This window comes from Coregonus lavaretus (genome assembly GCF_964263955.1).
Source record: "Coregonus lavaretus genome assembly, chromosome: 11".
NCBI lineage: Eukaryota > Metazoa > Chordata > Actinopteri > Salmoniformes > Salmonidae > Coregonus > Coregonus lavaretus.
Genome location: NC_139998.1, coordinates 54625318 through 54640932, shown reverse-complemented (window position 1 = coordinate 54640932; position 15615 = coordinate 54625318). Strand labels below are relative to the sequence as shown.

Here is a 15615-nt window from a genome sequence, read left to right as displayed (position 1 = left end):
GGAGCTCTGTCAGAGTGACCATTGGGTTCTTGGTCACCTCCCTGACCAAGGCCCTTCTACCCCGATTGCTCAGTTTGGCCGGGCGGCCAGCCCAAGGAAGAGTCTTGGTAGTTCTAAACTTCTTCCAGTTAAGAATGATGGAGGCCATTGTGCTCTTGGGGACCATCAATGCTACAGAATTTTTTTGGTACCCTTCCCCAGATCTGCACCTTGACACAATCCTGTCTCGGAGCTCAACGGACAATTCCTTCGACCTCATGGCTTGGTTTTTGCTCTGCATTGCTCTGTCAACTGTGGGACCTTATATAGACAGATGTGTGCCTTTCCAAATCATGTCCAATCAATTGAATTTACCACAGATGGACTCCAACCTGTTTTCGCTTTAACATTATGGGGTATTGTGTGTAGATTGATGAGGATTTTTAAAAATGTATTTAATCAATTATAGAATAAGGCTGTAACGTAACAAAATGTGGAAAAAGGGAAGGGGTCTGAATACTTTCCAAAGGCACTGTATATGTATATATATATTTTTTTAGCTAAACAGGTGGGGCTCAAAACAGGTGGGGCTCTGCCTCACCTGCCCTGAACGACGGGTCGCCACTGATCCAGGGTGTACATGATTCTCTCAAGGAATGTGATTTTTTTTTAGCTACTGTGGGTAAATCTAGACATTTTAACTGCACCTATAATTTACTGTTAAAACACAGTTCTTTTAGGTTTGTGCCATCGTTGTTCTGTCTCTGTATAGCTGTGAACAGGAGGCACAACTGGCACACCGAGCTGGGAGAAGTGAGCCGTCTGGAAGAGCAGTGCAACTGCATGACTGCAGAGAGCAGTGGCTGCTACACGTGTGCAATGGTGATGGGTGAGGACGACAGGGTCAGAATCCCAAAGCACAATCTAAATCCCAGAACAAAATTGTGTGTGATTAGAGATACACTATATATACTGTACAAAAGTATTATGGACACCCCTTCAAATTAGTGGACTGACAGGTGTATAAAATCGAGCACACAGCCATGCAATCTCCATTGACAAACATTGGCAGTAGAATGGTCTTACTGAAGAACTCAGTGACTTTTAATGTGGCACCATCATAGGATGCCACCTTTCCAGCAAGTCAGTTCGTCACATTTCTGCCTTGCTAGAGCTGCCCCGGTCAACTGTAAGTGCTGTTATTTTGAAGTGGAAACGTCTAGGAGCAACAGTGGCTCAGCCACGAAGTGGTAGACCTCACAAGCTCACAGAACGGGACCACCGAGTGCTGAAGCACGTAGCGTGTAAAAATCATCTGTCCTCGGTTGCAACACTCACTAACGAGTTCCAAACTGCCTCTGGAAGCAATGTCAGCACAATAACTGTTCGTCAGGGGGCTTCATGAAATGGGTTTCCATGGCCGAGCAGCCACACACAAGCCTAAGATCACAATGCGCAATGCCAATCGTTGGCTGGAGTGGTGTAAAGCTCACCGCCATTGGACTGTGGAGCAGTGGAAACCCTTTTTCTGGAGTGATGAATCACGCTTCACCATCTGGCAGTCCGATGGACGAATCTGGATTTGGCGGATGCCAGGAGAATGCTACCTGCCCAAATGCATAGTGCCAACTGTAAAGTTTGGTGGAGGATACATTATCCTATCGACGACGCTAACCGTTTAGCTAGCTAACAAGGTAAATATTTGAATAGCTGGCATCGGGAGTATGGGGTAACATCAGTTACATCGTGGTGAGGGTGAATACAATTTCTTCCACATCTTGCTAGCTAGCTAGTTATCTAGCTAGTTGTAGCCAAAGGACTTTCTACAATTTCTATCTAGCTTGCAACATTAGCAAAGCTACCTGCACAGTCACATTGGCTAGCTAACAACATGACATTTATATATTCTGGAGGCAGTGGAAACACAATTCGACCAAGGCCAGCTCAGCCCAGCCTGGTTGACCTCAAAGTGCGAGGCTTTAGAATCGTGTTTTCTTTCTCAAATTTGAACAAAGACGTACGCTACAACAGGACTTGCTCTTGGTTTGCGCCATTTCTATTGAGAAAAGACCATATGCCTTAGACCGGGTATACTGTAGAATTTCCCAGATTTTTTCAAAAACTGATGTCCCGCTCCGGAAATGGGAGAAAGGCCTTTAGCAAATGGATAAGCTTGCCTGTTCCCTCATGTGACGGTGAAAATGTTTAGGCAGGGTGAAGTTGCCCCTAGACGACATGATCTTCTTGGGTCAGTTTTGCATTTATTCCCAAATTATTGAGGTAAGGATTGGGGGAGGGCAAGCTGATCCCATTTTGCCTGACGACTCATCCTGAATTTAATTATGCTGCTCTATCGATTGCTACATGCATTCATCGTGAAGAAGAAATGATAGTGGGCGTGGTGTTTGGTCGGTTTGATGTGGATGGGTAGTCAGACTAGATCCCATCTGCACTGAGGGGGAACTTCAAGCCGGAGTGTGAAAAATAGGCCTTCAAAGTAGGTATGTTTCCAGAGAGTGCATTTGTTACAGTACAAAAGGATAAAGAGACTGCTGATAAGTCAGTCAGTTAACAATTGTGGTCTCAGTTTAAAGTGGCACGAAGATGGTAGGATTCACTCAGAAGAATGACGTCAGCAGGACCACAATAAACAGCTGAAGAAGACACCCTCCCAACAAGACAGACACCACCACAACACAGACACCACCACAAAAGCCAATGTTTTGATTCCTCCACTACTGTAGACCACCGGCAAGTCTCTCTCTGACATGTCCTCATAGAAACCCCCCGCCCCACCCACAGCCTCCAGTTAGCTTCAAACTGCTGTTTTGGCAACTGAATACCTCATCTAATGTCATGCTTACTGTTTATGCAGGTGGTACTCATGAAAATATATGTTTTGAGTCTTCATTTCATGATCAGAGGAGTGATTTTACGATGATTAATCCCTCATCATTTGTTGCTGGTGAACCATATAAACTTTTCATCCCAAACAATAAAAGCTTGCCATACATTTTTATACATCAGAAGTGTCTTGGAATAATTTCATTCTTCATTTCTTACACTTTGAGTGTCTCACAGGTGCTGTGGCATGGACCGAGCTTGGCTTTGCTTCCAAAACAGTTTTGAAGTATGACAATGTCTGACATAGTTCACCCTAAAATAAAAGTAGCATATCTCTTTAACTGAAACATTATTCTGACTTTTATTGGCACGCTTGAGACACTCACAAGTCTGCACCACAAGTCCCAGAACCCCTTTGAAGCCTTTGTTCACAGGAGGTGCTTAAAGTTGCACATAAATGTGGGCACAAGCTAGTTCCTGTCAGCATTTCTCTCTTTACTATGAGCTCATGTTCGAGGGAAAGTGGAACCAGGTCAGGCCTTAGACGAGTGGAGACAGACGGGGCAGACACATAATTTAGGCCAAGGATAGAAGCCAAGGATAGAAGCGCCATTCTTCTGCTCCAGTCCTCGTGTATCATGTTCTACTACTCAAAGCCTCTCATACTGGTTATCCTCATTGTGCTGCTCAACGGTAGGCCATCTTCCTCTGTCTATGTACTGTAGATGTAGCCCGCTATTATGGCAGTGACTGTGTATGTTCTGATCAAATTATTATTTATAAAACATTCCTGATCAGTGAAGTTATGAGTTCAGACTTAAACTATAAGAAAAGGAACTTTAGTAACCCAACTCTTTATCATCGAACTCACAGGTTCAATGAGTAGCACAGAGTATGTAGGGCGGCAGGTAGCTTAGTGGGTAAGAGCGTTGTGCCAGTAACCGAAAGGTCGCTGGTTCTAATCCCCGAGCCGACTAGGTGAAAAATCTGTCGATGTGCCCTTGAGCAAGGCACTTAACCCTAATTGCTCCTGTAAGTTGCTCTGGATAAGAGCGTCTGCTAAATGACCAAAAAAAAAATATATATATATATATATATGTATAGTATGTTTGTCTCGGAACAACCAAGATTGTATGGGCTGTATAATTAATCCAATGTAATTCAAGATTCACCATAAATTCAAACCCACAGATGTCTCTATTCACGTGAACTGTTTTTTTTGTGACTTTTAGCTTGTGGAAAATGTGACAAGGTGACAATGAAAAGTTTTCGATAGTATTTCTTTGATTTGGGGTAGGCATATATACAGTGCCTTCAGAAAGTATTCACACCCCTTTACTTTTTCCACATTTTGTTGTGTTACAGCCTGAATTTAAAATTAATTAAATTGAGATTTGTGTCACTGGCCTACACACAATACCCCATAATGTCAAAGTGGATTTATGTTTTTAGACATTTTTACAAATTAATAAAAAATTAAAAGCTGAAATGTCTTGAGTCAATAAGTATTCAACCCCTTTGTTATGGCAAACCTAAATAAATTCAGGAGTAAAAATGTGCCTAACAAGTCACATAATAAGTTGCATAGACTCACTATGTGTGCAGTAATAGTGGTAAACATTATTTTTACATGACTACCTCATCTCTGTACCCCACACATACAATTTCAGTGCCTTCTGAAAGTATTCACACACCTTGACTTTTTTCACATTTTGTTGTATTACAAAGTGGGATTACAATTAATTTAATTGTCTTTTTGTTGTGAACGATCTACACAAAATACTCTGTAATGTCAAAGTGGAAGAAAATATCTAACTTTTTTAAAATGAAAAACATAACACTAATATATCTTGATTAGATAAGTATTCAACCTCCTGGGTTAATAAATGTTAAAATTACCTTTGGCAGCGATTACAGCTGTGAGTTTTTCTGGGTAAGTCTCTAAGAGCTTTCCACACCTGTATTGTGCAACATTTCCCATTATTATTTTAAAAATTCTTCAAGCTCTGTCAAATTGGTTGTTGATCATTGCTAGACAACCATTTTCAGGTCTTGCCATAGATTTTCAAATAGATTTAAGTAAAACATTTAACTGGGACACTCAGGAACATTCACTGTCTTCTTGGTAAGCAACTCCAGTGTAGATTTGGCCTTGTGTTTTAGGTTATTGTCCTGCTGAAAGGTGAATTAATCTCCCAGTGTCTGGTGAAAAGCAGACTGAACAATGTTTTCCTCTAGGATTTTGCCTGTGCTTAGCTCCATTCCGTTTCCTTTTTATCCTGAAAAATTCCCCAGTTCTTAACAATTACAAGCATACCCATAACATGATGCAGCTACCACTATGCTTGAAATATGGAGAGTGGTATTCAGTAATGTGATGTATTGGATTTGCCCCAAGCATAACACTTTGTATTCAGGACAAAAATTGAATTGCTTTGCGACATGTTTTGCAGTATTACTTTAGTGCATTGTTGCAAATATCCATTTGAGCATGGTGAAGTTATTAATTACACTTTGGATGGTGTATCAATATACTCAGTCGCTACAAAGATACAGGCATCCTTTCTAACTCAGTTCCCAGAGAGGAAGGAAACTGCTCAGGGATTTCACCATGAGGTCAATGACAACTTTAAAACAGTTACAGGGTTTAATGGTTGTGATAGCAGAAAACTGAGGATGGATCAACAACATTGTAGTTACTCCACAATACTAACCTAATTGACAGAGTGAAAATAAGGAAGCTTTTACAGAATACAAATATTCTAAAACATGCATCCAGTTTGCAATAAGGCAATAAAGTATAACTGCAATAAATGTGGCAAAGAAATTAACTTAACATCACTGAGTAGTACCACTCTTCATATTTTCAAGCATGGTGGTGGCTGCATCATGTTATGAGTATGCTTGTCATCGGGAGTTTTTTGGGGGTGTAAAAAGAAACGGAATGGAGCTAAGCACAGGTAAAACCTGGTTCAGTCTGCTTTCCAAACAGACACTGGGAGACAAATTCACCTTTCAGTAGGACAATAACCTAAAACACAAGGCCAAATATACACTGGAGTTGCTTACCAAGATGACATTGAATGTTCCTGAGTGGCCTAGTTACAGTTTTGACTTAAATTGACTTGAAAATCCATGGCAATACTTGGAAATGGCTGCCTAGCAATGATCAACAACCAACTCGACAGAGCTTGAAGAATTTAAAAAAGAACAATGTGCAAATATTGTACAATTCAGATGTGCAAAGGTCTTAGAGACTTATCCAGACAGACTCACAGCTGTAATTTCTGCCATAGGGGATTCTAACATGGATTGACTCAGGGGTGTGAATACTTATGTTAATTATATATTTCTGTATTTAATTTTAAATAAATGTGCCAATATTTCTAAAAGCATGTTTTCACTTTGTCATTATGGGGTATTGTGTGTAGATGGTTGAGAAAAAAAATCAATTCAATCAATTTTGAATTCAGGCTGTAACACAACAGAATGTGAAATAAGTCAAGGGGTATGAATACTTTCTGAAGCTCTCATACCTTCAACAGTGGCTTGCGAAAGTATTCACCCCCTTGACATTTTTCCTATTTTGTTGCCTTACAACCTGGATTTAAAATAGATTTTGGGGGGGGGGTTGTTTCATTTGATTTACACAACATGCCTACCACTTTGAAGATGCTAAAATATTTTTTATCGTGAAACAAACAAGAAATAAGACAATAAATACAGAAAGCTTGAGTGTGCATAACTATTCATTTTTTCAGGCCACTCTTCCGTAAAGCCCAGTTCTGTGGAGTGTACGGCTTTAAATGGTCCTATGGACAGATACTCAAATCTCCGCTGTGGAGATTTGCAGCTCCTTCAGGGTTATCTTTGGTCTCTTTGTTGCCTCTCTGATTAATGACTTCTGAATGTAATTGGTTGCACCAGATCTTATTTAGGGGCTTCATAGCAAAGGGGGTGAATACATGTGCCCGCACCACTTTTCCGTTATTTATTTTGTAGAATGTTTTGGAACAAGTTATTTTTTCCATTTAACTTCACCAATTTGGGCTATTTTGTGTATGTCCATTACAGGAAATCCAAATAAAAATCAATTTAAATTACAGGTTGTAATGCAACAAAATAGGAAAAACGCCAAGGGGGATGAGTACTTTTGCAAGGCACTGTAAAAGGCATTCCATTTCCTTTCATATTTTTTTTCCACTTTGGTCCTAAAATCTTATTGTATTGCTTTGTTTAATTCTTCAAATCCCTGTGAATACATTTTTGTCCAAGGAATATTTGTTTGTGGATCATATCTCTAGTCAATGAAAGCTGGTAACTGGGTTCCTGGGAAAAGACACATATACAGAAAATATACACAATACTGTATGCACAGTGATGAAGTATGTTTCTTATATGTTATATTGTACTTCTCTTTTCCTACTAGCACTGACTTTGCTGATAACTTATTTATCGAGAAAAAATGTACTTACTACGACTGTGATATGTAGTTGTCTCACTTGGCTATCTTAACATGAATGCACTAACTGTAAGTTGCACTGGATAAGAGTGTCTGCTAAATGACTAGAACAAACATAGCTTTATATATTAAAATTAAGCATTCAGCTTGATGTTAAAGGCCCATAACAATATGAATCTACAATATGTGTATGTTATGCTATCAGGTGGAGGTAGATGTCACAGGTCAAAAAACAAACGTCTTGTGTACCTAAATCATCAGGTCATGTCCTAACTTGTTGACTTCCTCTCTCTTTTCCAGGACATAGCTGGGCAAAGGAAGTGGTAGGAATCATTGGTAATGGGATCACCATCGACTTCTCATTTCATAACATGTCCAAACCATCTGCTTATTCAATTGGTCTTTACAAAGATTCTAAAAAGATCAGTGAGTGTAATCATAGTGTGCACAACTGTTGCTCACAAAGCCAAAGCTGCATCTTTGAGAATAAAAAGGCCTCTTTCTGCATCCGAAATCTGACATCAGTTGACAACGGAACGTATTGGATCACGTTGTTCCAAACCAATAGAGATCCTCCCATGCTAAAAAGCAATAAGGTGTCGCTTATCCTTCAATCGGATGGTAACACCACAGGTAGGCTATAAGATTGCTCTCTTCACAGTATAATGTCTCAAACTATTCTAAGTCAACGTCAAGCACAAGGGTTTCCATGATATGTCACATTATGTTTTTTATTTATCTTAAATGTCCCTCCAGCCTGTATTGAACCCAGCTAAGTGTACAACCTTGTTTACAAGTACTATCTGTTAAAAATGCAAAACCAACCCAAGCAACCGTTTTAAATGAGATAACTAATGACCTTTAAAGCTTTTGGTCAAGATTGTTGACCTTGAAGATTGATGTTCTGGACAACATGTTCTGGACCCTACTCTGCTTTACCGTGATTTACTGTCACATCTAAGAGGCCATTTTCTATTCCAGAATCTCCATCATGCACCCCTATTGCCGCAGAAGACGAAACCCATGCTTTCCCGAGTGGTAGTGGGAGGACTGTTCCTGTCCTGATCATCTTTGCTGTTTTGGGGGTACCCATCATAGCTCTGTTAATGGGACTGCTTGGTTGGTTCTGCTGGACCCACAACAGGAGCCCAGGTATTGAAGGGTCCTATCATTATCCCTAGCCATAGTATCTATTGTAGTTCTAATTCCAGATAGATTAAGGCCTTCGTCCTTGTCCATCGACTGCTTTCTTTCTGTACTTAAGTCGACACCTGGACCAAAGATCCATCTTTATTATCTGAAACATAGCGTTACAGTCTTAATCAGTCAAATAATTTCGCTTGATCAAACTGATGAATGGAGTAATTCTTAAGGGAGCGGAAATCAATTGCGTTTTTTTTTTATAAGCATCAGTAGTTAGGTTTCCATCCAATTGGTGATAGATTTTCATGCAAATATTCTAAAATCCGCATAAAAACAGTTTGCGCATTTTCCCATCAGAGATGTGTTTCCATCAAATTGACTTGTTGCGGATAAAAGGCTGTGCATAATCTAATTAACCAAAAGTAAAATTCTCTCGTGGAAGTTTGTCATTTCCTGTTTTACTTCTGGGGGAAATGCTGTTAACAATTGTGATTACCTTTGTGCAAAGGAAGGATCCATAAGTTTAAACTAGAGATATCTGTTTTTTTGCATGGACTGCATCTCAATTCACCACATCCGCCAATGTCGGCCTTCCGCATCTGCAGTGGAAGGTGACCGAGCTACAGTGGTGTTTGTCAGACCATGAGACATCCACAAAAATCTGTCTTCTCACAAAAACGTCTGAGCTACAAACTAATTTGACCACACTGTGGAAAGGAGAGACTCTCACGAACACGATGGCGTTCTCCGTTTTGCTCTACGACCCCCACAAGTTTCATGGGACTCGTCTGAAGGTAACCCATACAAATGAATGGAAGTATGGAGATAGTTTTGTGCCAACAAAAACAAGGGGTTAAATATGTGTCCAAAAAAATTAACTATTTCCTTGCCTTTCTTATATCTCCTAGATAAAGGACAGACACTTCAAAACCTTATTCCTTATTATAGATTTTTTGACTGTCTTTTTTGCCATTTATGAATGTGTTATTCAATGCGTTTCCATGGGCTATAGTAGTAAAGCCCAAATTCTATATTGTATCCAAAAAAAATTATAATTTTATACCTAAAGGAGTACTAAAATACTAAATCAAATAGCTAAATGATCCATGGTATAACCATCTTAAAACAATTCCATAGAACCCCCCTAGACTTTTAGAGGTTCTAATAAACTGCATGCTTTCCCGAGTGGTAGTGGGAGGACCACACAACATATCATCGTGTGACTCCAAGGTTACTTCAATATGATGGTTATTATATCAACATTTGTGCATAAAGGCATTTCCACCACCATTTCTTGCATTGTTAATTTTACAGACACAAAAAATATCCCGCCTTTTGTAGCGTATTTTGTTGACATTTGGAAAGTTTACAGACAAATTTGCAGTTTCCATCAGGCCTGTCATTACATTTTTTTATCAGACATGTACTTTATTTTCATAAAAACGTTGGATGGAAACCTTGTTAGTGAGGTGAAATACACCTCTCCGAATGAGCCACTGTCGCAGTTTCACATGCATGACTCACGCACTTTGATATGAGCCTCCCTTAACCAGAGGAAATAACCACCTACACAGAGAATACAGATTAGCACGGAGACAGGGAGAAAAATTGCAAACTGTTTGTTTTCACAAACGCTGTCTCAAAGTCTCGTTTGCTTTTCCCCTGACCCACTTCAAAACAGAAGCATCATGTTTCTCTGATGTGTTTTTCTGGTGTGTGTCCCCCCCCCATGTCATGTTCTGTACGTCTTCAACAAATGCCTTCTCAAGCATCGCTATGTACAGTGAGGGGAAAAAGTGTTTGATCCCCTGCTGATTTTGTACGTTTGCCCACTGACAAAGAAATGATCAGTCTATAATTTTAATGGTAGGTTTATTTGAACAGTGAGAGACAGAATAACAACAAAACAATCCAGAGAAATGCATGTCACAAATTTAAAAAAATGTTATAAATTGATTTGCATTTTAATGAGGGAAATAAGTATTTGACCCCCCCTCAATCAGAAAGATTTCTGGCTCCCAGGTGTCTTTTATACAGGTAACGAGCTGAGATTAGGAGCACACTCTTAAAAGGAGTGCTCCTAATCTCAGTTTGTTACCTGTATAAAAGACACCTGTCCACAGAAGCAATCAATCAATCAGATTCCAAACTCTCCACCATGGCCAAGACCAAAGAGCTCTCCAAGGATGTCAGGGACAAGATTGTAGACCTACACAAGGCTGGAATGGGCTACAAGTCCATCGCCAAGCAGCTTGGTGAGAAGGTGACAACAGTTGGTGCGATTATTCGCAAATGGAAGAAACACAAAATAACTGTCAATCTCCCTCGGCCTGGGGCTCCATGCAAGATCTCACCTCGTGGAGTTGCAATGATCGGTGAGGAATCAGCCCAGAAGTACATGGGAGGATCTTGTCAATGATCTCAAGGCAGCTGGGACCATAGTCACCAAGAAAACAATTGGTAACACACTACGCCGTGAAGGACTGAAATCCTGCAGCGCCCGCAAGGTCCCCCTGCTCAAGAAAGCACATATACATGCCCGTCTGAAGTTTGCCAATGAACATCTGAATGATTCAGATGAGAACTGGGTGAAAGTGTTGTGGTCAGATGACACCAAAATGGAGCTCTTTGGCATCAACTCAACTCGCCGTGTTTGTAGGAGGAGGAATGCTGCCTATGACCCCAAGAACACCATCCCCACCGTCAAACATGGAGGTGGAAACATTATGCTTTGGGGGTGTTTTTCTGCTAAGGGGACAGGACAACTTCATCGCATCAAAGGGACGATGGACAGGGCTATGTACCATCAAATCTTGGGTGAGAACCTCCTTCCCTCAGCCAGGGCATTGAAAATGGGTCGTGGATGGGTATTCCAGCATGACAATGACCCAAAACACACGGCCAAGGCAACAAAGGAGTGGCTCAAGAAGAAGCACATTAAGGTCCTGTAGTGGACTAGCCAGTCTCCAGACCTTAATCCCAGAGAAAATATGTGGAGGGAGCTGAAGGTTCGAGTTGCCAAACGTCAGGCTCGAAACCTTAATGACTTGGAGAAGATCTGCAAAGAGAAATGGGACAAAATCCCTCCTGAGATGTGTGCAAACCTGGTGGCCAACTACAAGAAACATCTGACCTCTGTGATTGCCAACAAGGGTTTTGCCACCAAGTACTAAGTCATGTTTTGCAGAGGGGTCAAATACTTATTTCCCTCATTAAAATGCAAATTAATTTATAACATTTTTGACATGCGTTTTTCTGGATTCTTTTGTTGTTATTCTGTCTCTCACTGTTCAAATAAACCTACCATTAAAATTATAGACTGATAATTTCTTTGTCAGTAGGCAAACGTACAAAATCAGCAGGGGATCAAATACTTTTTTCCCTCACTGTACCAGTAGAAAAGGCTTTCCATCCAGCGACCTCCTCTGACTGAGGAAAGTGATTGATTGCAGATACCACACCACTGCAAATATGATCTGGATTACTAACATTCTTGGATATGAATAGACTAACTTTTCCCAACTTCAATTCTTCACACTGTAGGCCATGATGTTATATAATCTTCACACTTTAGGCCATGATGTTATATAATCTTCACACTGTAGGCCATGATGTTAGATAATCTTGCATATATTATACAAACTTTATACTCTAGAATAGTCTTGATCTGGGTTACTTGCAGTTCCTGAATGGAAAGTTCAAGATACAGTTGAAGTCGGAAGTTTACATCCAATTAGGTTGGAGTCATTAAAACTCATTTTTCAACCACTCCACAAATTTATTGTTAACAAACTATAGTTTTGCCAAGTCGGTTAGGACATCTACTTTGTGCATGACACAAGTAATTTTTCCAACAATTGTTTACAGACAGATTATTTCACTTATAATTCACTGTATCACAATTCCAGTGGGTCAGAAGTTTACATACACTAAGTTGACTGTGCCTTTATACTGCTTGGAAAGTTCCAGAAAATTATATCATGGCTTTAGAAGCTTCTGATAGGCTAATTGACATAATTTGAGTCAATTGGAGGTGTACCTGTGGATGTATTTCAAGGCCTACCTTCAAACTCAGTGCCTCTTTGCTTGACATCATGGGAAAATCCCAAAACATCAGCCAAGACCTCAGAAATAAAATTGTAGACCTCCACAAGTCTGGTTCATCCTTGGGAGTAATTTCCAAACACCTGAAGGTACCACATTCACCTGTACAAACAATAGTACACAAGTATAAACACCATGGGACCACGCAGCCGTCATACCGCTCAGGAAGGAGACACATTCTGTCTCCTAGAGATGAACGTACTTTGGTGCGAAAGGTGCAAATCAATCCCAGAACAACAGCAAAGGACCTTGTGAAGATGCTGGAGGAAACAGGTACAAAAGTATCTATATCCACAGCAAAACAAGTACTATATCGACATAACCTGAAAGGCCTCTCAGCAAGGAAGAAGCCCCTTCTCCAAAACCGCCATAAAAAAGCCAGACTACGGTTTGCAAATGGGGACAAAGATCGTACTTTTTGGAGAAATGTCCTCTGGTCTGATGAAACAAAAATAGAACTGTTTGGCCATAATGACCATCGTTATGTTTGGAGGAAAAAGGTGTGCTTGCAAGCCGAAGAACACCATCCCAACCGTGAAACACGGGGGTGGCAGCATTATGCTGTGGGGGTGCTTTGCAGCAGGAGGGAATGGTGCACTTCACGAAATAGATGGCATCATGAGGAAGGAACATTCTGTGGATATATTGAATTAACATCTCAAGACATCAGTCAGGAAGTTAAATCTTGGTCGCAATTGGTCTTCCAAATGGACAATGACCCCAAGCATACTTCCAAAGTTGTGGCAAAATGGCTTAAGGACAACAAAGTCAAGGTATTGGAGTGGCCATCACCAAGCCCTGACCTCAATCCTATAGAACATTTGTGGGCAGAACTGAAAAAGCGTGTGCGAGCAAGGAGGCCTACAAACCTGACTCAGTTACACCAGCTCTGTCAGGAGGAATGGGCCAAAATTCACCCAACTTATTGTGGGAAGCTTGTGGAAGGCTACCCGAAACGTTTGACCCAAGTTAAACAATTTAAAGGCAATGCTACCAAATACTAATTGAGTGTATGTAAACTTCTGACCCACTGGGAATGTGATGAAAGAAATAAAAGCTGAAATAAATAATTCTCTCTACTATTATTCTGACATTTCACATTCTTAAAATAAAGTGGTGATCCTAACTGACCTAAGTCAGGGAATTTTTACTAGGATGAAATGACAGGAATTGTGAAAAACAGAGTTGAAATGTATTTGGCTAAGGTGTATGTAATCTTCCAACTTCAACTGTAAGTGACAAAATGCAGGATAATTTGTCTATGATTGACGCTCAGTAATATATTTATCTTATGTCCAGAATGGGACCAGCAAGAGGACGTCAAGGCCAAGCAACAGGTAAGATCACGCTCTATTGGTGTCTCTCAGAATCCCATTCTTTGGTTTGTTAGACTTTTGACACATTTGCTTAGCCACAACCATAAGACAAATTCCTAATACAAAGTTTTAAAAAAAAGTTTAACAAACCAAACCAAACCAAGCCGGGGCGGCAGGTAGCTTAGTGGTTAAGAGCGTTGTGCCAGTAACCGAAAGGTCGCTGGTTCTAATCCCCGAGCCGACTAGGTGAAAAATCTGTCGATGTGCCCTTGAGCAAGGCACTTAACCCTAATTGCTCCTGTAAGTCACTCTGGATAAGAGTGTCTACTAAAATGTATTTTTACAGATTTATTTGATCAAATCCAATAAACTGCAAAGGTTCTGTTTTTTTGTGTGTTTTTTTACGCATACTGTATACATTCGCAGGGGTCAGGAGAGGCGTCCACCTCCATGTCTGTGTATGCTGTGGAGTACGGCGTGCTGGACTTTAATAGTAGACCCAGTGGAGGAGAGGGGAACAGGCATGGGAGGGAGAGGGAGAGGGAGGGAGGAGTGGTGAGGCCTGCAGAGACAGTGGAATATGCCTCTATCACCTTTCCCCCACAACAAAGGGTGTCAGATGGGAGACAATGAGTCAACTGAAACGCTATACGATACAAACGGTGTGGCACAATTTGAACTGGATGCCATCAAGATACTGAACAGGTGCTGGGAGAATGATGCTGAAACCGGTTGATGTGTCACTCTGAGGTGATAGATACCGTAAGAATGGAAATACTGAAGGCGTTAAATCACATAGTCCCGTCCCGTATTAATAAAATATAACCTCCCTGTGTGTCTGTGCTGTGACTGTACCCTACTGGAAATACAAAAAAAACATATTGTAGATACAATAATTACACAATAACACATTTGACTGTAACACAAATTGAATTTTAACATGTATTTTTTATTTTATTTTTTTCTTATAAAGTCATGGAACATTAATTGTGTGTAAAATTTCCAGTAGGGTTTGCACAGATAAATGCACCCTTTATAGTTTTTTTTCACTGAGTGTCATGTTGTTTATTTACTCTGACACTATTTACGATTACCAGAAATATCTGGGGAGATTTTACAAAGTTCTCATTAAACGCAGTCTACTTGACTGATGTTTTTTTTGAATCCCTCAATGGTTTGAAATTCACAATGATTGAGATACAGGACCGGTCAAAAGTTTGTACACATCTACTCATTCAAGGGTTTTTCTTTATATTTACTATTTTCTACATTGTAGAATAATAGTGAAGACATCAAACTATGAAATAACACATATGGAGTCATGTAGTAACCAAAAAAGTGTTAAACAAATTAAAACATATTTTACATATTTGAGATTCTTCAAAGTAGTAAAATAAAGGAAAACCCTTGAATGAGTGGGTGTGTCCAAACTTTTGACTGGTACTGTACATGTATGCTGGGAAATTCAAGTTTTAAGAAATTCTTCGCATTAATAAATAGGTGACCATTTCGCACGGATTACATTCTGATCTGATTGTGCTCTTTCACAGATGTTGTTTTTTAGACTTTCAATGGTTACTATTGTAACAATTTTCTAGACAAATGCAGTGCATCAAGTGCTGTAATCTTGACACGATCAGTTTAGCTGACGCTTCGAAGCATGGAGGATTTGGAGGATTTTCATTTGAATGTATCACTGGCAATAGGCAGTTTTTGTGCAGATAAAACTGTGAGTTGAATGTTCAAATAAAGTATTTTAATAGCACT

General features: G+C 40.0%; 1 protein-coding gene across 1 annotated transcript; it reads left to right on the top strand.

Moving 5' to 3' along the window:
* The first annotated feature begins 3305 nt into the window (after positions 1 to 3305).
* On the top strand, positions 3306 to 15615 carry LOC311137355 (uncharacterized protein). The gene is made up of 5 exons (XM_084171805.1): positions 3306 to 3516; positions 7586 to 7918; positions 8267 to 8437; positions 13832 to 13869; positions 14275 to 15615. Exons 1-5 carry the CDS (start codon positions 3462 to 3464, stop codon positions 14479 to 14481), a joined length of 804 nt encoding a protein of 267 aa, XP_084027931.1. The 5' UTR covers positions 3306 to 3461; the 3' UTR covers positions 14482 to 15615.

Bases quoted from the DNA above. Each gene is read 5' to 3' on its own strand.
- LOC311137355 (XM_084171805.1), top strand. From the start codon at position 3,462: ATGTTCTACTACTCAAAGCCTCTCATACTGGTTATCCTCATTGTGCTG. The intron at 3,517-7,585 runs GTAGGCCATCTT...TCTCTTTTCCAG, and splicing joins CCTCATTGTGCTGCTCAACG to GACATAGCTGGGCAAAGGAA. The intron at 13,870-14,274 runs GTAAGATCACGC...ATACATTCGCAG, and splicing joins ACGTCAAGGCCAAGCAACAG to GGGTCAGGAGAGGCGTCCAC.